General features: G+C 41.5%; 2 protein-coding genes across 3 annotated transcripts in view; one reads left to right on the forward strand and one right to left on the reverse strand.

Annotated features, from left to right (window-relative positions):
• The window catches only part of necab1 (N-terminal EF-hand calcium binding protein 1), a 43,180-nt gene extending 35,868 nt beyond the window's left edge, over positions 1 to 7,312 (forward strand). The window contains exons 8-13 of the mRNA XM_079288008.1: positions 105 to 181; positions 2,279 to 2,326; positions 3,974 to 4,086; positions 5,244 to 5,321; positions 5,978 to 6,069; positions 7,150 to 7,312. Of these exons, the coding sequence (XP_079144134.1) occupies positions 105 to 181; positions 2,279 to 2,326; positions 3,974 to 4,086; positions 5,244 to 5,321; positions 5,978 to 6,069; positions 7,150 to 7,178 (437 nt within the window). The 3' untranslated portion in view covers positions 7,179 to 7,312. The remainder of the gene's footprint in view (positions 1 to 104; positions 182 to 2,278; positions 2,327 to 3,973; positions 4,087 to 5,243; positions 5,322 to 5,977; positions 6,070 to 7,149) is intronic.
• A 1,024-nt stretch (positions 7,313 to 8,336) lies between these two features.
• On the reverse strand, positions 8,337 to 21,153 carry pip4p2 (phosphatidylinositol-4,5-bisphosphate 4-phosphatase 2). Of its 2 annotated transcripts, none has more exons than XM_079288380.1 (7): positions 20,936 to 21,153; positions 16,227 to 16,351; positions 15,425 to 15,531; positions 15,130 to 15,253; positions 13,896 to 13,948; positions 12,432 to 12,522; positions 8,337 to 11,070 (listed from the first exon to the last, which is right to left on the reverse strand). In XM_079288380.1, exons 1-7 carry the CDS (start codon positions 21,039 to 21,041, stop codon positions 10,927 to 10,929), a joined length of 750 nt encoding a protein of 249 aa, XP_079144506.1. In that variant the 5' UTR covers positions 21,042 to 21,153; the 3' UTR covers positions 8,337 to 10,926. The 2 variants fall into 2 exon arrangements, with proteins under 2 accessions (XP_079144506.1, XP_079144505.1); XM_079288379.1 differs by having other exon boundaries at positions 16,227 to 16,375.
• Between the last annotated feature and the right edge of the window lie 1,096 nt (positions 21,154 to 22,249).

Genomic DNA, 22,249 nt, shown 5'->3' on the forward strand with positions numbered 1-22,249 from the left:
AAAACGTGTTTAAAACATCGTCGATGTATGCAGCAGCACCTTTCATCCCTTCACCTTTGTTGTTCACTCTTTCCGTCTGAAACCTATCCTGTCTGTGTCTCGAGGTGTTCATGAAGAAGACGGCCAGTGGATGATCCAGGTCAACAGACTGCAGAGGCTCATCGACCGTCTGGAAAAAAAGGTGATTTCCTTTTTTTCAACCTTTTCCATACACTCCGCTACTTCCTGCCTCCTCCTCCTTCTTCTTCTTCTTCTTCTTCTTCTTCTTCTTCTTCTTCTTCTTCTTCTTCTTCTTCTTCTTCTTCTTCTTCTTCTTCTTGGCTCTTGTTGTTCTCATCTTCATCTGTCTCCTCTCACCATCCCGGCCATCTGGTAGTTACATCGCTCTCTCAGATCGACCACAAATCATGGCAAATTGACTCACGATATCTACAAATTATGTAAACCCAACAACACCCTCCCACGTAGGAGCACAAACACATATGCAGTCTAGAGTATAGATGAAACTCTCACAGCTTCTATCTGCATGTGTTGAACGTAGCATGAAATCTGAGATCTGATTTGAAGATTTAAAGTTCTTGTCTATTTTATTCATATTTCGGATCCTTTGTGGATTTTGCACTCATGAATGGTAAATCAGTGGTTCCCAACCTGGTGGTGGGGTCTCCTCAAGGCACTCAAATATAAATCTGAGTGGCCGTGAGATGATGAGCAAGAGGAAAGTCATGTTTACTTTTTGATCCTTTCTTCTAATCTTTCCTATTGTTCTTGTAAATTGACGGCTTATTGTACTTCTTTATACTCAAAACATGCAAGCAGAAATGTCCCTCTTTAGTTGAACATGTCTTAACCAGTAGCAATTTACAATGGTTGCAAGAAATTGCTTTAGTTTAAAGAAGAAATATACAACATTTAGTCCATAAAAAAAGCAACAATAACTATTATCCATGTAAAGCTATAGTGGAGTAATGTCTACCTGAGCATGAATGAAATTGCTCTCCCTCTGTGCGTGTTGTTATCTTTTATATTGCCGGGCTGGCTGGGTATGATAATACAGCCTGATAATACAGTCTCGACCGACAGTGTCGAGGTGGAAGCGTAGCACCCACCCACTGGTTCCCCCTCAGGTGAACACTGACAGCTCTGTCAGCACTTTGCCTTAGTTTGTACTGTTAGCGCTATTAGCTCAGTTAGCTGTGAGCCGCCACGTTGAGAGCCGTTGAGAGCCATTGAGAGGCAATCAAAATGCTCCCAATCTCGTATTATGGGCCTTCAAGGGCTCACCAGCCAAGCCTGTGACCGGTTATTACAGGAGATTGTGCAAGATGTGCAAATTCAGAAGTATTTGCTTTTGAATTAGCTAAATGATAGCAGAGGATGTACTTCCTGAGGCAGCTGAAGAAATTCAACCTGCCAAAGACAATGTTGGTGCATTTCTACACAGCCATCATTGAGTCCATCCTCTGCTCCTCCATCACGGTCTGGTACGCTGCAGCCACTGCCAAGGACAAGGGCAGGCTGCAGCGCATCATTCGCTCTGCCGAGAAGGTGATTGGCTGCAATCTGCCGTCCCTCCAAGACTTGTTCGCTTCAAGGACCCTGAAGCGAGCACGAAATATTGTTGCCGACCCCTCTCACCCTGGACATGATCTATTTGTGCCCCTCCCATCTGGCAGGAGGCTGCGGTCCATCAGAACCAAGACCTCACGCCACACAAACAGTTTCTTCCCGTCGGCAGTCGGGCTCATTAACAGAGCCCGGGTCCCCCACTGACTCTGGCATCCCCAGGACATTTCCTTCTGGTCTCCTTCCTTCTGGTCTCTCCCCCGCACATCCCTGTCTCTCTATTTAAACACACTCGCCACTGTCTCTCTATTTAAACACACTCGCCACTGTCTCTCTATTTAAACACACTCGTCACTTTTAACATTTCATACACTTCACTTGGTTTACAGTCCTGTTATCTGTTTTTGTGTGCACTTTATTCCATATCCTATATTACATATCTTATTGTACATTTCAAATATGTTTCTATTTCCTGCACTGTGCTGACTGTTTTTGATAGTTAAATGTCATTTGATAGTTAAGTGTTATTTGATCGTTGATGTTATTTTGATTGTTAAATGTTATTGTTTATTGTTTATTGTTGAATGTTATGCACCTTCCGCCACGACAAATTCCTTGCAGGTGAAAACTTGCTTGGCAATAAACGGTTCTGATTCTGATTCTAAATGTGTCACTGTGATCATCGTGCGTCATTTGTATTTTTGTTCTGCAGGAGATCCGTCTGGAGCCCGTTGAAGAGGAGGTCTTGGAGAGCAAATCGGTGCGTTTTGTGACTTAAATCTTAACTTTTCTACTGTTTGTGACCACTCCATTTCTCTCTGTTCTCACATGGGGGAGTTTTACTGAAAGGGAGGCCACACTGAAAATACCACTCAGCGGTTGTCATAGCAACAGCAGGGCTGAAACTTGTCAGAATCATATTCTGTTCCTCCACAGCACAGACTGCCTTTATCTTTAATCTTTGTGTTTAAAGGCTCAGTATTAGACTGGCAGGTATGGGCACGTGCGAGGAAGAGAGTGTGTGTATTCCAGTGTGTGCTCTAAAATATATATATTTACAGTAGCACTAACAGGACATTTGTTTGAGCTTCCCTTGTGTGTAAACCTTCTGGCAAATGAAACGACCCCTTGTGCTTTTTGAGCTGCGCTTACACAGCGCGCAGGAGTTTGTGTGCATGTTATCGCTCCCTGTTTAACCTCAGCATCAACATGCCAACGCAAAGAGAGACTGCTGCTGCCCGAGCTTCATATCACTCATTTCACGGCTGAAAGACTCGCTGCATTCGTTGACAGAGCCGACCAACGCAAACACTGGCAGGAGGATTTCTCAGGAGGAAGAACGTGTGGTAGAAGGGAGTTTTCTTTTTTTTAAAGATCATTTGTCTGTATGAACGCGCACGTGTTTTTTCATAATTTCACGTGAGATAAATTCACATGATGTGGACGTGTGATTTTCAGAAAACATGACTACTTTGCCTCATGCTGCTATTTGATCATGGCATGGTGAGTCCAAAAAACATAATTTGAATTTAAGCACAAAAATGTAGGTTTGTTTTTTTTATTTAATATGTATACCAGAAGCATCATAACACAGCAGCACAAATGAAACCATGCATATGAATAATACATGTATGTAACTGTCATGTCTCATCATGCGCACGTCTCAGCAATGTGTGAATTAATAAATATGTAATTGGTGTGTGTCACTGGGAATAAATGTGCTGCTGAGAGAAGGACTATGTGACTCCGTTGGTGTGAGGGCATGTGTCCCCTGTGTGTGTGTGTGTGTGTGTGTGTGTGTGTGTGTGTGTGTGTGTGTGTGTGTGTGTGTGTGTGTGTGTGTGTGTGTGATGAGAGAGTGTGTTTCTCCCAAATTAGCCACTGAGAGAAAATCTTGAGGCGTTTTATCAGTCACACACAGACACATAATTAACACACACATACTCCCACCACAGGCCGACGGGCAGACGCTTCACTTTCTTTTCCCATCAGCCACTCTGCCTCTGTCAACAATGCTTCATCGGCCATGAAAAATGATCTTTTATATTCTCATGATCATAGCAGGTTTTCTTGGTTCTTGCTGTTCCATGCCTTTGTTCAACAAGACTCAGATGCTTTAATTTTCTATTTCTTAAAGTGTAAGAAAAGAGTGTAAATGAGTGAGCGGGTGTAAAACCTGACCAGAAGATTTCTGAACGTCCCCCAGCTCCATCACCCTCTCTCTCTCTCCACCAGAAGCAGATCCTGACCTTCTAACTTTGCGTGCATTCACGTGTTTGTGTGTGTGTGTGTGTGTGTGTGTGTGTGTGTGTGTGTGTGTGTGTGTGTGTGTGTGTGTGTGTGTGTGTGTGTGTGTGTGTGTGTGTGTGTGTGTGTGTGTGTGTGTGTGTGTGTTTTGTCTTCACAGAACATCCTGATAGTCCAGAGGCAGCTCTCTGTGCTGGAGGACGAGCTGGAGGAGTTTCGTTTGGCTCTCAGACAGTACATGGAGTGTGCCTGCGCCCAGACTGGATGTCTACAGTCAGTTTACGTTCTCTTTGTTCACTTTGTATCAGGGATTTACTACATATATCTGTATTGGTTACTTGTTAACATTTTTGCAAAAGGTTGAAAAAACAATCCGAACAGAGCAGGAAATGTAACATTGAGCATTTAGTTGGTATATTATCTGCACACACGACAATCTATTGCATGTTCATGCTGCCGTTGCTCTTCCGCAGGCTTCTTGCTTCCTTTCTTCCCGGTTAAAAGATTTATTTTTTTGGAGTTTGCACTGATCTGATCTAGGATACATGTAATATAAGAGTGAATAGGAGTGAACTTATTCAGACTTATCTAATCGTTTGCATGCTCTGCCAATACATTCATTCTGTGGATGTTTTATGAAATTTAAATAGAGATGCTAAGTTGTAAAATGTATGTGAGAATTATTGTTGTCTATAGCATTGTTTTCCTTTATTTTATTTCTGGAAACAAAGAGAGAAGGTATACCCCTTAAATACCAAGATGTCTGTAATATTTAAGGAATTGTTTCACTCACAGAAAACACACCTTTGAGTTTTCTGTATCTGAATCGTATTTTACAAGATTTTGGCATTTTTATCCTTTGACACAAATCTGCATTGAATTACATCATCCCCTCTGTAGCTGAGTTTTTGATATGAATTACATCAGGGATGTGCAGGCGCTCTACATGGTTCATCAGAGAAACCTTCACGAGATCATGAGCAACAGTGAGTTAATCATGACGCTTTAAAATAGAAACATCGGAGAAATGGCTGTCATTTTTTGGCCTGAAGATCCGGTCTGGCTTTAGTGCAGCATCGGACCACAACACGTTCGGTCAGCAGATGAAAGACTGTTTGCACTTTATTTTTCTCCATTTTAAACATTAGAAAAAAAAAACTCACATAAACTGTCACTTTGGTTTCAGGCCAAATCCAGCAGCCCAAAAGGCAGCATGACATTTACATGCTTTGTCACGACCATTTCTCTCAATTAAAATGAGATTAAAACACTGTATAATTATAATTTGAGGACGAAGACACAGAACATATTCATTTGATAGATTTCAGAGAGAAAACAATGCAGACGGACAGGCTGTGCTGAGGGACACGATGTAGCACACTAATTAGTGATCGCATGACTTGTGTTCTCTCCTCTTTTGCATTTGGCAGCGTCGCAGTTCAGCGGCTGGCTAATGAATCACGCTTCATTCTCTATGAATTCTGGGAGCATAACAACGTGTGGAAGAAGTAAGTATTTGCCCGCACCATATGCATCATGACTAATGCACCGAGGCCCCATCACATAAAGCCCAAATGATGTTCTTTGCTCAGCTGGAACTCGCTGAGAGAAGGTCTGGTTCACACTGCGTATAGTGACCGTGTTCTCCGTGAGACTTTAATGAAACTGATGAGCAAAGATGCAGAGAGGAATTAATGTTAACGCAACTTCAACTGAGACGCTGTGGTCAAAATAACTTGCATTCATTTCTTAACATGTGACTTTATATTTTATATATCTATTGACCAAGCAGAAGTTTCTAACTTTACACTGATGGAGGAAGTGCTTTAACTCCAGTGTTTTAATAAGAAATACAAACTCTGCTGTAAGTGTCGGTCACATTGGATTTTTTTATATTGCTTTTATGTGTGTTTTGTTGTTTCTGCTTTTTTGCCTGTTTTATGTTTTTCAAACCAACCCAGCTACAAATTGCTACAAAAGTAAAGTATTTTCAAATAGACTTAATTGAAGAGACTTTTTTTTTTTTTTTTACTGTTTTGGGGGTTTTAATTAGTTGCCTGTCAATGGTAAATAGCCTAGGAGAATGGTGTCATTAATAGGTAGGTTTACAAACAACTGAAGACATCTTTCTGCATGGTTAGTAAGTGACTCTTCCTCTGCACAGTCACCTGCAGACCAACTACAGTAAGACCTTCCAGAGGGGGAACGTGGACTTCCTGGAAACTCCTGAGAGCATCACCACCATGCTGGTTCCTGGTAAGATCATTCATTAGAGCTCCTGCTGGTTCTCCACTCACATCACACTCAAACCTATCACATCCAATAAGATCACGATAGCTTTCATAACCTGACTGATCTTACACTGCTGAAGGGTAACCTCTTCAGCCTCAGGTGTCCTCTGGTACGTCTGTCGTCGATCACGAAGACGACCCTCAAACCCTCAGAACTTCATTTTCAATTTGTCACGATGACAAAGTTTTCAAAGATACCAAGAAGTTGTGCTGTGAGATTTTTGATTTGAGTATTTCACCTTGTAAATGTGATAAAGAACGTATGATGTCGATACGTATTTAGCTTGATGGGTCATTCGCGACCTTGGAAACAGTTTGACCACAAAAATTATTTTGAAAATACGAAAATCACACACGTTTCAATTTACTTATTGAAGCTTTCAACCGCACCTCATGGCCTTCCTCGGCATGAGGCTCAGTAGTTATAATGGAAAATCATTTATATATCTATAAATATATACAACTTAATATTTATGATATCAAATTAAATAAAATGTTCTACATGACAATCAAGCAACTCCGGAGGAAGGCCATGAGTTGTGGTTGAAAGCTATGGAGACAAGTAAGTTGGATCTTATATTGAGGTTGTTGTTGTTTTCCTCTTTTGTGTTGAGGATTCTTGTTTGTTTGTCATGTTTTGGTTTTGGTTTTGGAGTCATTATTGCATTTAGCTTTGACGCTAATTATGTAAAAGGACATTTAACAGTCACATAGTCAGCTCATGTTAGACTGTCACTCTTTTCATTTTCATTCATAATAAGTCTGCTTTTGTCCATGTTTTGCCATTTTTTCCAGCACACCAGCAATTGTCTTTCTGTTATTTTTCCTGCATCATTACATCAAATTGATCTTGTTCTGTCTCACAAGCATCACCACCACGGAACCAGCCACAAGCAGCGCAGAGGGCAGTGCTGATTACATTTGTGACAGATTACATGGACACACAAATGCACAAAATACACACAGAGGAGAGGAGAGCGTACTAAGTGTGTCATTGATTGGAGTCATTTCTGAGTTATTTTCTTCTTCTGCGTCTCCTCCACAGCCTCATGGTGGGTCCTCAACAACAACTGAAAGTGGCCGAGCACCGTTCACAGATCGTCACTGATGGGTGCCGAGAGCTACCTGTCAACACATCAGGAAGTCCATATCAGCATACACACATGCACACACACGCACACACACACACACACACACACACACACACACACACTAACTCAACACAACTCGTAAAGTCATGGTGATTAGTATTTAAGACCTCCATGTTCCTTCGTAGTTATAGATGGTAGTCGGAAATAGTCCAAGCGTATGTGTTTGTTTACATACCTAGACGACGCTCTGACGTCCTAAAAGCAATGACCTCATCAGACAGAGACCCATCTGATGATCTGACATCATCACTTTGTTTGAAGTGACATTATCTGCAGCCCGGAGTAGATAATGAAAGCTGAAGTGAGCTGTGTGTACGTGTGCGTGTGTGTGTGAGAGAGAGAGAGAGAGAGAGAGAGAGAGAGAGAGAGAGAGGGGGGGGGGGGGGAGAGAGAGGGGGGAGAGAGAGAGAGAGAGAGCGAGAGCGAGAGCGAGAGCGAGAGCGAGAGAGAGAGAGAGAGATACTTGTATCAATTGTAGCAGCTCTGGTGAGCTCATTAAAACATTGTTCTGTTGTTTCTTAAATGTCTCCAATAAGATAATCATAAATAAAGACGCTACATTGTTGTGTATCATGTTTTTACCCCTAGTTATTGGCTTGTTTAGTCTGTTAACGCCATATCTCAAAAACAACACATCAAGGAACAGTTGTTTAGAGTTCTATGGTTATACAATTATGGAAGTATCACGGATGGATACTTAATTCCTAATCCGACTAGTTTGTTTCATCGAGTGTTTTCAGGCTCTCTTGCAGACATTTTGAGCCCTTTATGAATCATTTGCATTTCTGCAGACTTTGCCCAAGGGAACTACCCACAATTCATAGCAATGTGACATTAAACACGGGGTTACCAGTGGAAGCGTAAAAAAAAATTTTTTAAACAAAGAGGACAGCACATGTGTGTTCAGCCTGGAATATTACTCAAAAACAAGGATTGAAGATGGAACATCAAACACATGAAATCAGAGGAATGGAAGCAGAGATTATATATTACAGATTTATTCGTCAAACATTTAATTTTGTTCAAAAAAGTAAATCCCCACATATTATTTATGCATAATATTTTTTGACGTTGTCGTGATAACGTGACATGTTGCAGCAAAGTGCTGTCCCATTCCTATTTACATAATTTCAAGCCCTTACAGTCTCTCACACTCAACAATTTACCAGGTTGTCAGTAAGTCCCTAAGGGCTCAGGGTTTAAGGCCTTAGGGGGGACTTTGGGATTGGGCCCCTACCACACACACTAAAGCATTTAACACAGCGAACTAAAATGCTTTATCAAATGTTTGCAAATGGCACCACCATGTGGGCACATAGCAGTGAAAGAACAGGCCGCTGAGAATTATTCCGGCTTTTGTAATTGGTCAGGAAATATGAACACTTATAAGTATCAGCTAAATATTTTTGTACAACAGGTTTATCATTATTCTTATTACCTGTATAGACCATGTAATCACTCAAATCAGTAAATCTGCAAGACAACAAACAGCATTTTAATACTCATACTTGTAACACTTTATATTGTTGGAAGGTTTAATCTAAGTAATGCATCCCATTTCATGAGATCATCATGTTTTTTTGTGAAAATGTTAAATCTTAAAGGTAACAATAGCTGTCAAATAAATGTAGTGGAGTAAAAAGTACCATATTTCCCTCTGAGATGTAGTGACGCGATAAAGTAGGCTTAAATGGAAACCCTCAAGAAAGGGATCTCTAAATGACGTAAGTGCACCCCTTTTGTTGAACCTTGTGTGCAGGCGTATGTCCTTACATGTGGTAAGTCTGAAACATCACAGCCAATGAGCAAACTGTACAATACAGGCAGTTTTTGCATTTTATTGATAAATTATCATTTTTAAAAAGACCCACGAGCCATCGTCTGCTTTCACCGTTCCCTACAGTTTTCCAAGTACTGAATTTGAGCTATGTACAAAGAGTTTTCTAACATTATGTTCTGCTTCATCATCATCATCGTCGTCATCACATTCAAAACAATGTTAGAAGTTTGAGCGGCGCCCACTGGTCAAGGTGAACAGACAGGAAGCAGAGTTAGCCTATAGCGATGCTAGCTAGCACAGAGTTCACCGGAGGTCACAGAGCGGCGATTATAAGCAGAGGGAGGAAGAGGAGGGTTTACATTCTAACTCACAGGCAGACGGAGCAAAGACAGGAGCATCATAATCCTCAGCTACCGCTCTGGAAACTGACAAAAACACCACCTCAGTGACAGAGCATAAGAGAGTCAACATGCAAACATGAGTCCCCATGTTCTGGGATCACATTCCACCATTGAGAAGGCAACGGAAGAGCAGTGGAAAACAAAGGGAGGTTCAAAATAACTTAAAATAAAAGGGTTATTGCTGTAGTGAGTTAAAAGCTGCATAACACCAAAAATTAACACTTTGATATTTAAAAAAAAGACATGCTCCTGTTGATCTTTTGCTCTTCTTGACTAATACTGGGCAGCAAAGTTGGCACAAACGGGTATTCAATAATTTCTTTTAAAAATGTATCATTTAGAGCAGGGGTCTAAAACTCCCGGCCCGCGGGCCGAATCCGGCCCGCTACGTCATTTTATGTGGCCCGCGAATCCGCCAGCAAAAAAAAAAAAAAAAAAAAGTTTAAATTTTTATTTAAAAAAAAAAAAAATTTTAAGTTAGACTTGACAATAAAAATATCCCCAGAGTCGAAATTATGAGATAGAAAGTCGAAGTTATGAGATAGAAAGTCATAATTCTAGATAGAAAGTCAAAATTCTGAGATTGAAAGTCAAAATGATGAGATTGAAAGTCAAAATTATGAGATACTTAAACAGTCATAGAAGCAGCTCTTTGGCTGGTTACTGTACATTTAACATGGAAATGTATTGTGAGCACATTGAAGACTACTTTAAACTGTGAATGCAGAGAGTTATTTAACAATATGTTACGAGTAGTGACATTTACAACCGGCCCTTTGTGGGCGACCATGATGCTGATGTGGCCCGGAGTGAAAATGAGTTTGAGACCCCTGATTTAGAGAGTTAAAAAATCATACAGCAATACTATGTCAGTGTACACACAGGCAAGATAAATGGTTTCAATACAGTATGGGTCTGCAGCTTTCTGTAGCTGGAGTTTAACTAGCAGCAAAACAACACACACAATTGCATATAATCGTAGTGCAATGGGCAAACTGTTCTTAGGAGGTTGTCTCATTTTGGTCTGGTCAGTAACAAAAGAAATCAAGTGCTAAAGAACAAAAAGAAAAAAAAAAGATCCAGAAAGACCAAATCCAACCAGTCTGCTAAACATTGTTTTTAAACATTATGTTGTCATTTTTAAAAGAAAAATCACAGTTTTTTAAAGTTGATTCTGGATTTTGGAGGATTTTGGCAAAACCTGGGCAGGATTTTAGTCCTTGTGGACTAGTAGGAGGACTAATTGACATACATTAGGTTTGTTCAGTGGGTCAAAACTCTCGAAAACATTCCAGACAAAAACAATAAGATTCAAGCTACACCTCCAACATACACCTCTTCAAACACACACACACACAACACCTCTTCAACACACTCCTGTCCAGAGGCTCTGCAGGCGTTCCTCTCTGCTGGAGATGACCGGTTTAAAATCTGGATGGCAAAAAAAAACAAAAAGTGAGGTTTGTTCTTGCAGCCATGCCGAGTCCGCTCTAGGCGAAGCTATTCTCCGGGTAGCTGACTTTGATAGCGCCCCAGTAGCAGGCTCGTATCAGACAGATGAGACCCAGCAGGTAGGCGAACGCCCAGGACACGTAGGTGGCGTTGTAACGATTGGCAAAGTCCCGAGTCCCAACCTGTCAATACAGAGAAGAGGAAGAGACGTGGGTGAAATATCAACACCAAGAATATTACCTTCTTTCTTGCAGGAGAGAGATTCATGAAATGAAGTTTGTTATGTTAGACTTCATCAATCAGACATCCACTTCATCAGGAAAGTGCCAGAAAAATTGCAACAAGCTCAGTAACCTTGATGTTAGGGACTGTAATCTCATGAGACCATTATCAAGAGATTATGATTCTAATAGCATTATAACACGTTGTAAAAGTCCAAAGTGACTCTGATATACTGTGAAAAAGTGAGCAATATGTGGCTGTTTATAAAAAAACAAAAACATATCGTTTTTGTTCTCTGAACAGTTTGTAGAACTAAAACCGCTACACAAGATATGTCACTTTATATTGCTCTATTTATTCCTTCTTCTTTTTTATAATCTATGTACACTGTAAAGCACATCTTAACATGTCTCACGTGTTGTGACCATATAGTCATTTAAAGTCCACTGGAGAGTTCCAGATCTCGGCTGCGTGGCTCTGTGGATGGAAATGTCTGCTAGTCGTGTTGGTCTGCCACTGTGGTCCAGACTTCAATATCTCAACATGCCATGACATTTTAAAAAGGCCCCCGTGTTCTTCAGAAGATGAAAGCTAACGATTTCTGATCCCCTGACTTTTCCTTTAGCAGCATTTCACTTTTGTGGTTTTGATTCAAATATCCATCAAACTGTTGGATGGAATTTTTGTGAAGTTTGCTTCACACATTCATGTTCCTGCAAAAGTAGTGACGGTTCCATCATCCTCAGCTGTACTTTGTGATGAGTGCAAGTTACTATCTTCAATTCAAATTGCAAAATAACAAAGACGGACATTTCAAATCCATTCAGCCACTCTGGAGATAAAAACGTTGATCAGTCAAAGAACCTGTCTGTCCACATATTTCAGTGAATATAACATCAGTTAAGCTGTAGATGAGTCATTTCTACATGTTGACCCACCGAATGGAAGAAAAGCATTGCTGAGAACATAGAACCCTTTGTAAAGTCTTTGTAACATGTCCTATTAAGAGGATATTCAACTGGATACAGAGCCTGTTACTATGTTAACATAGCATCCAAGCTGCTAACGTGGCTGTAGACTCCTGTCTTGTTTAAAAAACTTCTCCAGACACACATCTATTATCTCTCTTTTTATGATGTTTTGCCTTTAAAATCGTATTTCTTTGTCACTTCCCTTTTGGTGCTCGTGAGTTTGTCACTATGCTGCCCGTTTGATATCTCCTGCTAAATGCCTTCGTCGTGAAGCGCTTTGGAACTTTTGTTTTGAAAGCGTTGCATGTATAAAAACAAAAGAACACAAACAAGACGAAGACAGTGCTTACCGTTAAACCCACTCCAATGAAAATGCAGATCATTCCTACAGTTATATAAGCACAACAACGCCTCCTGGGGAGCGCACTGCCAACGGAGGATCTGCAGAAAGAGAGTGATGAGAGAAACACAGGTCACTCCTACATGTTAGATGATTATGTTTTGGTTCTGTGAGAAAGAAGATTTCATTCTTCTATATCTTTTTTATACTTTTTATATTTGTATGTGGTTATGGTTGGAAAAAAACACATTTGAATCATTTTGTGTTATGATGTTGACTGATACGACTTCATTCCATTTTGCCAGTGATCTCACTTTACAGCAGCCAAACATGTCTCTCTTCCTCTTTTACGTAACACATGAAAGCGCCGGAGGCCGGTCACATGTTCCAACGTCCAGACTGCATACAAACACATGCACAAGTTGACTGCCCCTCAGCATCAATTTCTTTGTTTCTTTTTTTGCTTCATCCTCTCTTTACTTTCCTCCCCCTCTCCGCTCTCACATGCCTCTCATGTGACGGGACTCAAGCATTCTTCAGGAATCGTTGGTATTCAGATGGCTTAAGGGGAGCCCGATCACCTGATTTCTTACCGTCTCGTACTCCTTCTTCCCCTGCTTTCACGTTTCGTCTTTGTTCAACTCACTGTTCACAATTGTGCCACCTGACCATCTCATTCATTTGACCTGTGCCCATATATGCAGCAGGCCTATATTCAAAGGATTTTTTTTTAAAGAGTTAAGAGCTGAACATCACTTGCAAAACAAGAATTAATGAGGCAAACAGACTGGATCAACAGTGCATCAGTCTGATCAGCAAAAAAACAGCCCTACTACAACACTTCACATGCGGAGGAATAGAAAAAGATGCAGAAATAAGAGCCAGAGATCGAGGCAAAGACAGCAGATTGTTATTCTGAGGCAGAGGTCTGTCGTCTCAGCATCGCCATAGATAAAGTCCCTATCATCCCTTTCAGACACACCTCTTGATGCCCTCCCACCACTTCTCAACTCTGTGACCCTCCTGCACTGTTACCATTACATGTATTGAGGCCAGGCTTTAATTCCTGCCACACGTCTAGATTAGCCCACATCACCTCCCCTCTCCTTCCAACAACTACAAAGTCCAGACCTCCAAAGCTCGGCGACCATAACGTAAGCTAAACTAAAATGCTTGTTTGATTGTTTGCTGCTATTTTAATACTCACAATCCCATATATTGCACCTTTAAATTAGTCTTTAACTGTAAAACCAGGGAATGATAATGTAACTCTGACGACAATTAATGAAGACTTGATGCTTTTTACATTTAAGAAAGTTTCAAGAGTCTGCTAAATGATTTGCCAACCGTACAGAAATGAAATGAAAACCAATGGCGGCCATCAACGGCAAGAAATAATCATCCAAAACATATTCACTTGTGTGTGGCACAGTGATTCATTGTAATGAGTTGAATGGAGGCTTGATGGACTCACATCTTTTTGCAGTGGGGACACTTGGCTAGTGTGTTAAACCGAAGCTCCATCCACTGTGAGGAAACAGAGACGAAGCTCAGTTTAGTGACATGACAGGAGCATCCACGCGAGCACATGTGAACACGTAAATACAACAACACACTATTATACGAATGTACTTTTAGAACAATCACCACGAGATCTACCGGGAATGATTTTACACGATGATCAATTATGATGGTTTGCAGGTTGTAAATCTATTTATTATGTCTGTATTGGAGGCTAAATTAACATCTAAAATGACTCTTGTGATATATTAGTTAGGGTTGTAAATATACAATTGTTTCATTAAGGGGTTTGATGTTAAAAGCAGTGTTACGAAAATGTTTATCCATCACAGATTGGAAAGATTTAAGGTCCTATTGAAACAAGTTTAATATGCGACTTTCGACATCTGGCTTGAGAGAAGGAATGAAAAACTCAATAGAAATTCAGGCCAAACCATCTTGATTCAAACCAGGTTTTTTTTTACACTTAAAAATGAAATACAAGTTGCTCTTCAACTGAAGCGCTCTTCAAAGCCAGATGTCTACAAAGTCATATTATCACCAGTGTAAATAAGGCCGCAGATTGAACTGGAGCAGGTTAGGCTGTTGTTAATGTGTGTCCACCAGCATGACCAGCTTTCTCAACCTCTTGTGGTGCTGGGGGAGAGCCATCGCTGGGGAGGCTAGACATTGGCTGGGATGTTCTGGCGTCCTCACTGCCCTACAGACAGCGCAAGCAACAATTTGCACACGTTAAGAGGATCATACCACTGATTTTGACACGCGGGTCTGTGTCATACTGACTCAATACCTCAGGTTCTGCACCTTCTCCCTTCAATGGACCTGGCGGTTCCTTTTATTAACATATATATATATATATAAATATATATATATATATATATATATATATAAATATATATAAATATATATATATATAAATATATATATATATATAAAAAAAAAAATATATATATATATATATATATATATAACAGGATAAATAGAGGTTTAAGGTATTTAAACCTCCATGTCAGCGAACTGTGCAACTCTGCTATAATACTGTAGACAATCCCCCGTGTCCATCCCTGAATGTGGTTTGACTATCAATATTTTTAATGTGCATGTCCCATCAACAGCACAGCAACACTTATGCATGAACAACTTCTGCGATTGGTTTAGATGTTGGTTGTCCTGGTTGGTTTACGTACAAGAAAGGTGTTGCCACAGTGGCCGCAGACCACCCTCATCCCCTCAGGTTGGATGGGCAGTGCCGGCTGGGCGGGTTGCTCCTCTGGGATAACCATCACTGGGCTCAGGTTGATTATCCGTCTGCTGTCGAAGGAACAAAGAGATGGACGAGATATTAATTACAACCTATCCAAGACAGGATTATAAAGGTTTTGATGGCATTAAAGGTGTTGATTTGCGTTATAAAAGTTGCCTTTTCTTTGGCGTTGTGAAAGACGTAAACACACAGACTGAACGTGACCACCAGCTACCTACCAGTTTGGTCGAGGACATCCTATCCTCCTCGACGTGTCTTTACAGATGAGCAGGCAGTTACAGGGACACCTCACATATTTCTTCCCTGTTGGGGGAGTTTTGATGGGCTGGAAGGCAAAACATCAAAATCGTATGTAGAGTTGATGGCAGGCGGCTGATGCACATCGCTCAGTCTATAGATCTGTGTCTGCAGTGTTTGGTGAACCTGAGCTGGAATAAGATGCAACAACTGAAGGACACCATGATGTTTGAGTTTAATAGAAATAGAAATGACTGTGTTGATGAATAAGCACCACAAACATCAGCCAGTGGAAATGTCCTTTTGTGATGACATCCGTTTATCATCCTCGTTCTCCACTGACAGATCGATCAAAGCTCTCAGTTAGACACATTTCAAGTCATATGGAGCACTTATCACTGGACTGATTGATCGATGTGACCGATGTCCACATCAACATCTGGTACAGCTGTAAAAGGTGGACATTGCCAAGATGTAAAATAGTCCAAAACACATGGCATCAAAAGCAAATGGTTTCTCTCTCAATTGCTGACAAATTCCATATTTTATCATTCAAAATGATGCTGCGCAATAACACAAAAAAGCATGTGCATGTGTGATTCGATTGCCGAAGAGATGAAATGTGAATTGATTGTGGAAAAAGGAGAGGCGAGCAGTGATAACCAGCTCAAATAAAACTGAAGACTAAATGTCTTTTCTCAACTTGACAGTTGAACTACAACGACTCAATGGCAAACGCCATCAATAAAGCCGTCACCGGCCTCAACAACGGCCTCCACTTACTGTAGCTTCATTGCAGACTGTGCACTTGACCACGTGCTGATGCAGCTTTCCATCCAGGGTTATGAGCGACTGACATACGCGGCAGTTGATGACGGGCACACCGCCGGCGTCGGGGCTCGCGATGGCTGTGTAGGGAGGAGGTCGTTCGGCTTTGAAAAGAGGAGGAGCGCAAAGCACACAACACACGGGCCAGCTGTTAACTGCATGCATCAATACAACTTCAGGCATTAAACAGGCCAAATCACCAGGATCCCTAAGATGTTAGACATCACATGAGCAATTAAACAAGAATTAAATTGAAGGACGGAAAGTCATTGGTTGATAAAGGCCACAAGACGCAGCTTAAAGCTGTGGAAGAGATCAAAGTAAACGGCCTTTAAGTTAAGCATATTAACGGATGATGATGAGAATAATCTTTAGTTGCAGCTTTCATTTCATGTTAAGCTCCCCACAACAATATGCAACACAAAACAAACGTCTGATGCATGCCAAAACAACTAACAACCACAATTATTACCATTAGGAATCATTCTCTGGAATAACTTTTCTCAAAAAGGTATAAAACATACAGGTTATTCAGTTATGTCTCTCTTAGTAACTATTAATCCGAGTGTGTGGTGGGCAGCCTGGAAACACTGCTGCACATACTCATCACGCAACCTCATGGCAGCCTGTGTACGACTCTGATTGCTCAACATGTGACTCTTTGTCAGGAGCCGAGCGCCACTCCGTATGTTTAAGAAAGAAACAAAGGGCCCTTTTACATGCCAACGCGATCGCAGACAATGTTAACATTTAAGGTATTTGTGACACAATACATGGCTAGAAATAAATACTTTATGTCTGGTAGAATCCAACTGTTTGTGAAAGATGTACCACCTACACCCATATTTGATGGACAAAGAGGTTTTAAGACATCGGATGGGCAGCTATTAAAATGTCTCTGCTAACGAGGCGAATGAGCTCCGAAATATTTTTGGCTGAGAAGCAAAGAAAAGCCAGTCGACTAATTAGTGTTTCATAAACAAGTGTAATCAACATAATCAAATGGCCAGGCTTAAAGAATGTTCTCTTAGTGTCTGAAAGAACTCCTGTGAACCAACTACGGATGCCAGTCAAATGACCGCCGCCCTGTTTAATCCCACATTCTGTTATTAGTCTACATTCCATGTGTTTGTCAAGGTTTTAATCTTTAATGCATTTAAGCCATAGATTTGAACCAGTGACCACCTTTACAACTACTAGTGTAGTAGTCGAGCAAAGACGATCTGTGTCGCACTTAAAACTCCATTCAAACACTGAATTCAACCTTCAACATTAAATTAATTTGGTGTTGTTATTTACTCCTGAAAAGAATGATCATCTAACAGCAAACTTTATAAATAGAAGAAATATGGAGAATTCATCAAATAGAATTCATTTTAAATTATAAGCAAGAAGTGTGTGTGTCTGCAGTTATACTAAATTGTATTTTCTGACATCTTAAAGACCACACATTGATTGAATTAACTGAGAAAATGATCAACAGGTCAATCAATGATGGAGATAATGATTTGCCAAAAACAAATGACCATCAACCACAATACAGCGTATAATAGTATCTCTTGTGCTATTATCAAGTCTTTGTTAAACCTGACCCGAGTCTACTGACCAAACGCATAGGAGCCCTCGAATCTGACAAATGGCCCATTTCCTTCACTCTGAATGAGATAATGGGACGAGTCAAGAGGTAAACGTGCTTGGCTCTGAGATCACTTGACAGATGGGACTCCCCGTCTACAACTGGGCAAACGTGGCTCGAATCACAACCAAAGTATGCCAAAGACTGGACACTACTGTGGACGGGCAGCACATGGTGATCCATTTCTACTTAGCCGAGTTAATCCAAAACGTATGAAATACAATCCTTAAACACAGTCAGCAGTCTGTTATCCACCACCGGGTGTCAATCTCAGGAGAGGCCCGTTTCCACTCGCTTCTCTCTCTGCTGTGAAGTTGTCCCAATGCACGACTGCAACTGATAGCAGCTATAAGTTTGCACTGGCTGTCCTCGGAGCCAGAGGTAAGACGAGAGGACGCGCTACTACAACCCCCGGCAGCACCGCAACACTCAGCCGCCATCACGTCCTGCCTGTAGCTGGTGCCGTCAGTGGTGTGATGAGACTTGTGGTTTGTGTTGAAGAACGGCTGACTGAGAAGCTGCTGTTGGACACAAGCTGCTCAGGGATGTTTTCTTTTAATTTTTTTATTCTGCTTCCTGTTCCTCATGTGACATGGAACAAAAACTCTTTAAAAACTGAAAGGATAAGGCTCTATATTTGTGTTGCCCCATGAAAAGATTAAAACCAACATTGAATCAGAGTCTCAGTATTTTCTGTCTCACTTTAGCCCATTAGCGGCTGCTAAAGACACACATTCAAAGGTACATTTGCTTTTAAAGACTTTCAAACATCTGGGCACTGTAGATTCTAGCGAATGTTACTCAGATGGGAGTAAATTGTTTATTTGTTGGGGACTACTATCAGTTGATACAGATGTGGAGCTCCAGTGTATGGGGTGAAGGATATGGCCTTCAAATAATGTCATAATATTTAGCTAAATATTTCTGCAGTTCCTCAAAAGTTGTTTCCCCCTTTTTTGGCATTGACGAAGCTGATTAATTACCACGAAGCAAACATACAGTGACGGTGATGACCAACCAATCGTAGTCAACTTAGTTCGTAGAATCAACTCATTTGGGGTTTTGGTATTTTCAGTGGATTTGTTGACAGTAAAAACAATATGGACTCATCGTTCCCAGTTACCCTGGACAACTAGCACTTCCCTGACCAGCTAAGTGTACAGTACGAGGATACATATTGTAGATTCTTGACTCCACCTTTGAAAGACTTTGCTTTGAATACCCTTGAATATACCGGTCTACCATTGCTGGTTTGAAAATGTGTATTTTAACAGCTTTCTATGCATCAGTGAAGCCCCGACTCTGAGAAACAACACGAACGATGAATTCAAACACTTTCAAGGTTTGCACAACCTTTTGTTGCAGTCAATTTACTTTGCCATTCAAGCGCAAAAACATCAAGCGGGGTGGCAACAACATCAAGCACAGCGCCAGTCTAACCATTCAGATGATAGAGCTGAATAAAACCTGACAACTCTGATCATCAGGCAACGGAGTCGTAGTTCTTTCGTGTCAGATTGTAAAGATATTCAGGGAATCAATGCAGCAAAGGTTGCAGTCACTTTCACATAATGACATATTTTATTCAATCCTAATCACAGTCAAAGTACCATCTCAGTGATTGTGTTTCAGTTTTGGCTTCTTTGACTCGGATTAATCCATTTTGCAAATTGGCTGAGAGAGGATTCAACAAGCCCAGAGAAACCGGAATTAGCCATAATCCAGACTGCAGAGAGGGAGGGAGGAGAAAGTGGGCCACGAAATATACCGACATTCATTTCGGCTTTTACTAAGTCAGTGCTGTCAGTTCACAGGTTATTACAGTCCAGCATTAAAGGCTTCATGAATAATCCGGCGGTGAAATATGAACTCTGAAAGATTAGAATGCGTCAGAAGAACAAAATAGTTTCTTCTTTCAACACTTGTGTTGTGCTTGATATTAGCCGTTTGTCCTGAAATTCTCTATGAGAAGTATTACGCGGTCAATTCATTTGCAGCAGAACAACCAGTGTTGTGACATTTTAAAGAAAGCCCAGAACAAAAAGGTACAAAAAGAGGGAACTTTAGGGCACAGAGCCTGAAGCTAACTGTACTTATGTTACGACAAAACATAACCCGTTGATATGAGTCTGATCTGGATGTTTTTGTATAAACACCAAGAGGGAAGGTTTTTAAAATATATATATATATTTAGTAAAGCCTCCAGCCAAAAGAAACAGCACGTGTCTTTGTGTATGTCTCCAAACTTCAAAATGGGGTTTTATCTTCCGCAACACGAATTCATAATCAGACTACATTCAGTGCAAAGGCCAGCCCTGACAGCAGCTTACAAACTGAGAGGACCGTGGATTTATGAGCAGCAATTGCCTGGGTCATTCAGCCCTGCATGCATTACGGTGCTGTAACCTACATCCAGCTGTTTACTAAGCAAAATGTGGACACTCAGGTTCCTTGCTGTCCATGCACATGTCCTGTACTGAAAATGCGAGAATATATTCAAACCGTCTTCGCAAGATCAAGGCCAAATATGTGTTGTTATTTTGACAGCTTAATGTAACACACTATGACATTATGGCATGCTTTGGGTTCGATCCCATCCACCAAGGACACATCTGGGCCCTTGTTTGTCGATCTGAAGCTGGGACAAAAGGCTGCTCGGCTGCCTTCATCATCTGCAGTGGGTCGTCTCTCCCTCCCCCCCCCCCCCCGTCAATCAACAACATTAAAGCCAACCTCCAACGAGGCCTCACATCACGACTCAGAGGCTACCGTTTCTTATGGCGATGACCCAAAACATGACAGGCTCCACCGAGTCTCGATGTGAGCATTTCTGCAGTAAAAGCAAAGCCTGCTGTTATTGTAGGCCCCTCTCCTCTAACCCACTGCTCCAGTTCTCACAGTGCGAGCTCCACCTTTTTTCCCAGCTGCGGAGCGACTGCCCTCGCCTATGTCTTGCATTGCTGCAGTTTTATTTACGCGCAAACTCGATACGCCCAAGAAATGATTCAGCACGCAGGCTGGGGTTTACCTCGGGCACTTGAATCCTGCAGGTACGGGGGAGCAGTGGGGGTCACGTTGTCGGAGTTGGGACCCGACAGCAGCGGAGATCGCTCGTCCATGCCGTCGGAGGCCATGTCGTCCACCGTGGACCGCGAAGACTTTTGACGGGCTGAGACGGCGGGCAGTCTCGTGGCTGCACCGAGTCTTCGCTCAGCACGGAGGAGCAGCCGGCGGCTGGTTGTTAGTGCCGAGTTGCTCCGGTCCAGCAGCCCCGGTGACGGCAGCCTGGAGGAGGGAGGAGCTCCGCGGTGATCCCCCCCCCTCCCTCTCCCTTCTCCCCGCCCCTCACTGACACGACCCGGGGCATGGGCAGCGCTCGTGCACATTGAGCTTAATACTGTGATGGAATTTAGTGCAAAGATTATATCCTGGAATTAAAATGTAAGTGTGAAGCCTGAAAACACATGCACGTCATTATTATATATTTTAGTCCATATTGTCATAAATGACTGTATAAAATGTCCGACTGGGACTCCGAACAGTGTTTAATTGATGGAGGGATGGATACACTGATAAATCAATGAAGCAGCGGTTTCCATTGTGTGCCACTAGATGTCATTGTAGGATTACTTTGTTCTGTGCTGTATCAGCATTTAGATCATAATATATTATTTAGACCAACCTTTATGCCTTGTGACCTCTTAAACCCAAACTATGTCCACTTACAAACCCCCATGACAAGTTGTTTTTGTCTGTGGCTGGGTTGTAAACATTCTCAGATTGTTTTACACACACACACACACACACACACACACACACACACACACACACACACACACACACACACACGCACACACATGATTTGTTGTGCAGTGTTATTTTGTAGGAATCTGCAATTTGGCACAATGACCTCATTCTTTCATTTCAAATGCAATACAATAATTGTCACTGTGACTATTTTTTCTGGATCTTCCACCTGATTATATTTCACCATTGAGCCAAAAACGTGGATTTTCTTCATCTGACTAAAACTAATAAACTTCTACTCTTTGTTCTCCAAATGGTTTGAAAATCATTAGCAGGACCTGCAAGTGTGGACAGGACTCATCCAGAGTGATCTGCATTTTCCCTTTTTCCACTCTTGAAGTTACTAAACTTGTGTATGATTCTTCAGATTGATGGTGTGCATGTTCATCTCCCCCCCCCCCCTTAACGTTACAACACTTTGGATAGGTTGTGCCAGATTTCGCCCCTCCCATTCCTTGTTGCTTATGTCAGGGTGTAAGCCTCAGGCTACATTAATTAATTCCATGGCCATTCAAAAGACTCACTAAACAAACAC

Source organism: Melanostigma gelatinosum (assembly GCF_949748355.1).
Source record: "Melanostigma gelatinosum genome assembly, chromosome: 17".
Lineage (NCBI taxonomy): Eukaryota > Metazoa > Chordata > Actinopteri > Perciformes > Zoarcidae > Melanostigma > Melanostigma gelatinosum.

Coding starts and splice junctions, on each gene's coding strand:
- pip4p2 (XM_079288379.1), bottom strand. CDS start 21,041: ATGGCCTCCGACGGCATGGACGAGCGATCTCCGCTGCTGTCGGGTCCC. Junction 16,376..20,935: donor GCAGGATTCAAGTGCCCGAG/GTAAACCCCAGC, acceptor CTCTTTTCAAAG/CCGAACGACCTCCTCCCTAC. Junction 15,532..16,226: donor CAGTCTGCAATGAAGCTACA/GTAAGTGGAGGC, acceptor TTTGCCTTCCAG/CCCATCAAAACTCCCCCAAC.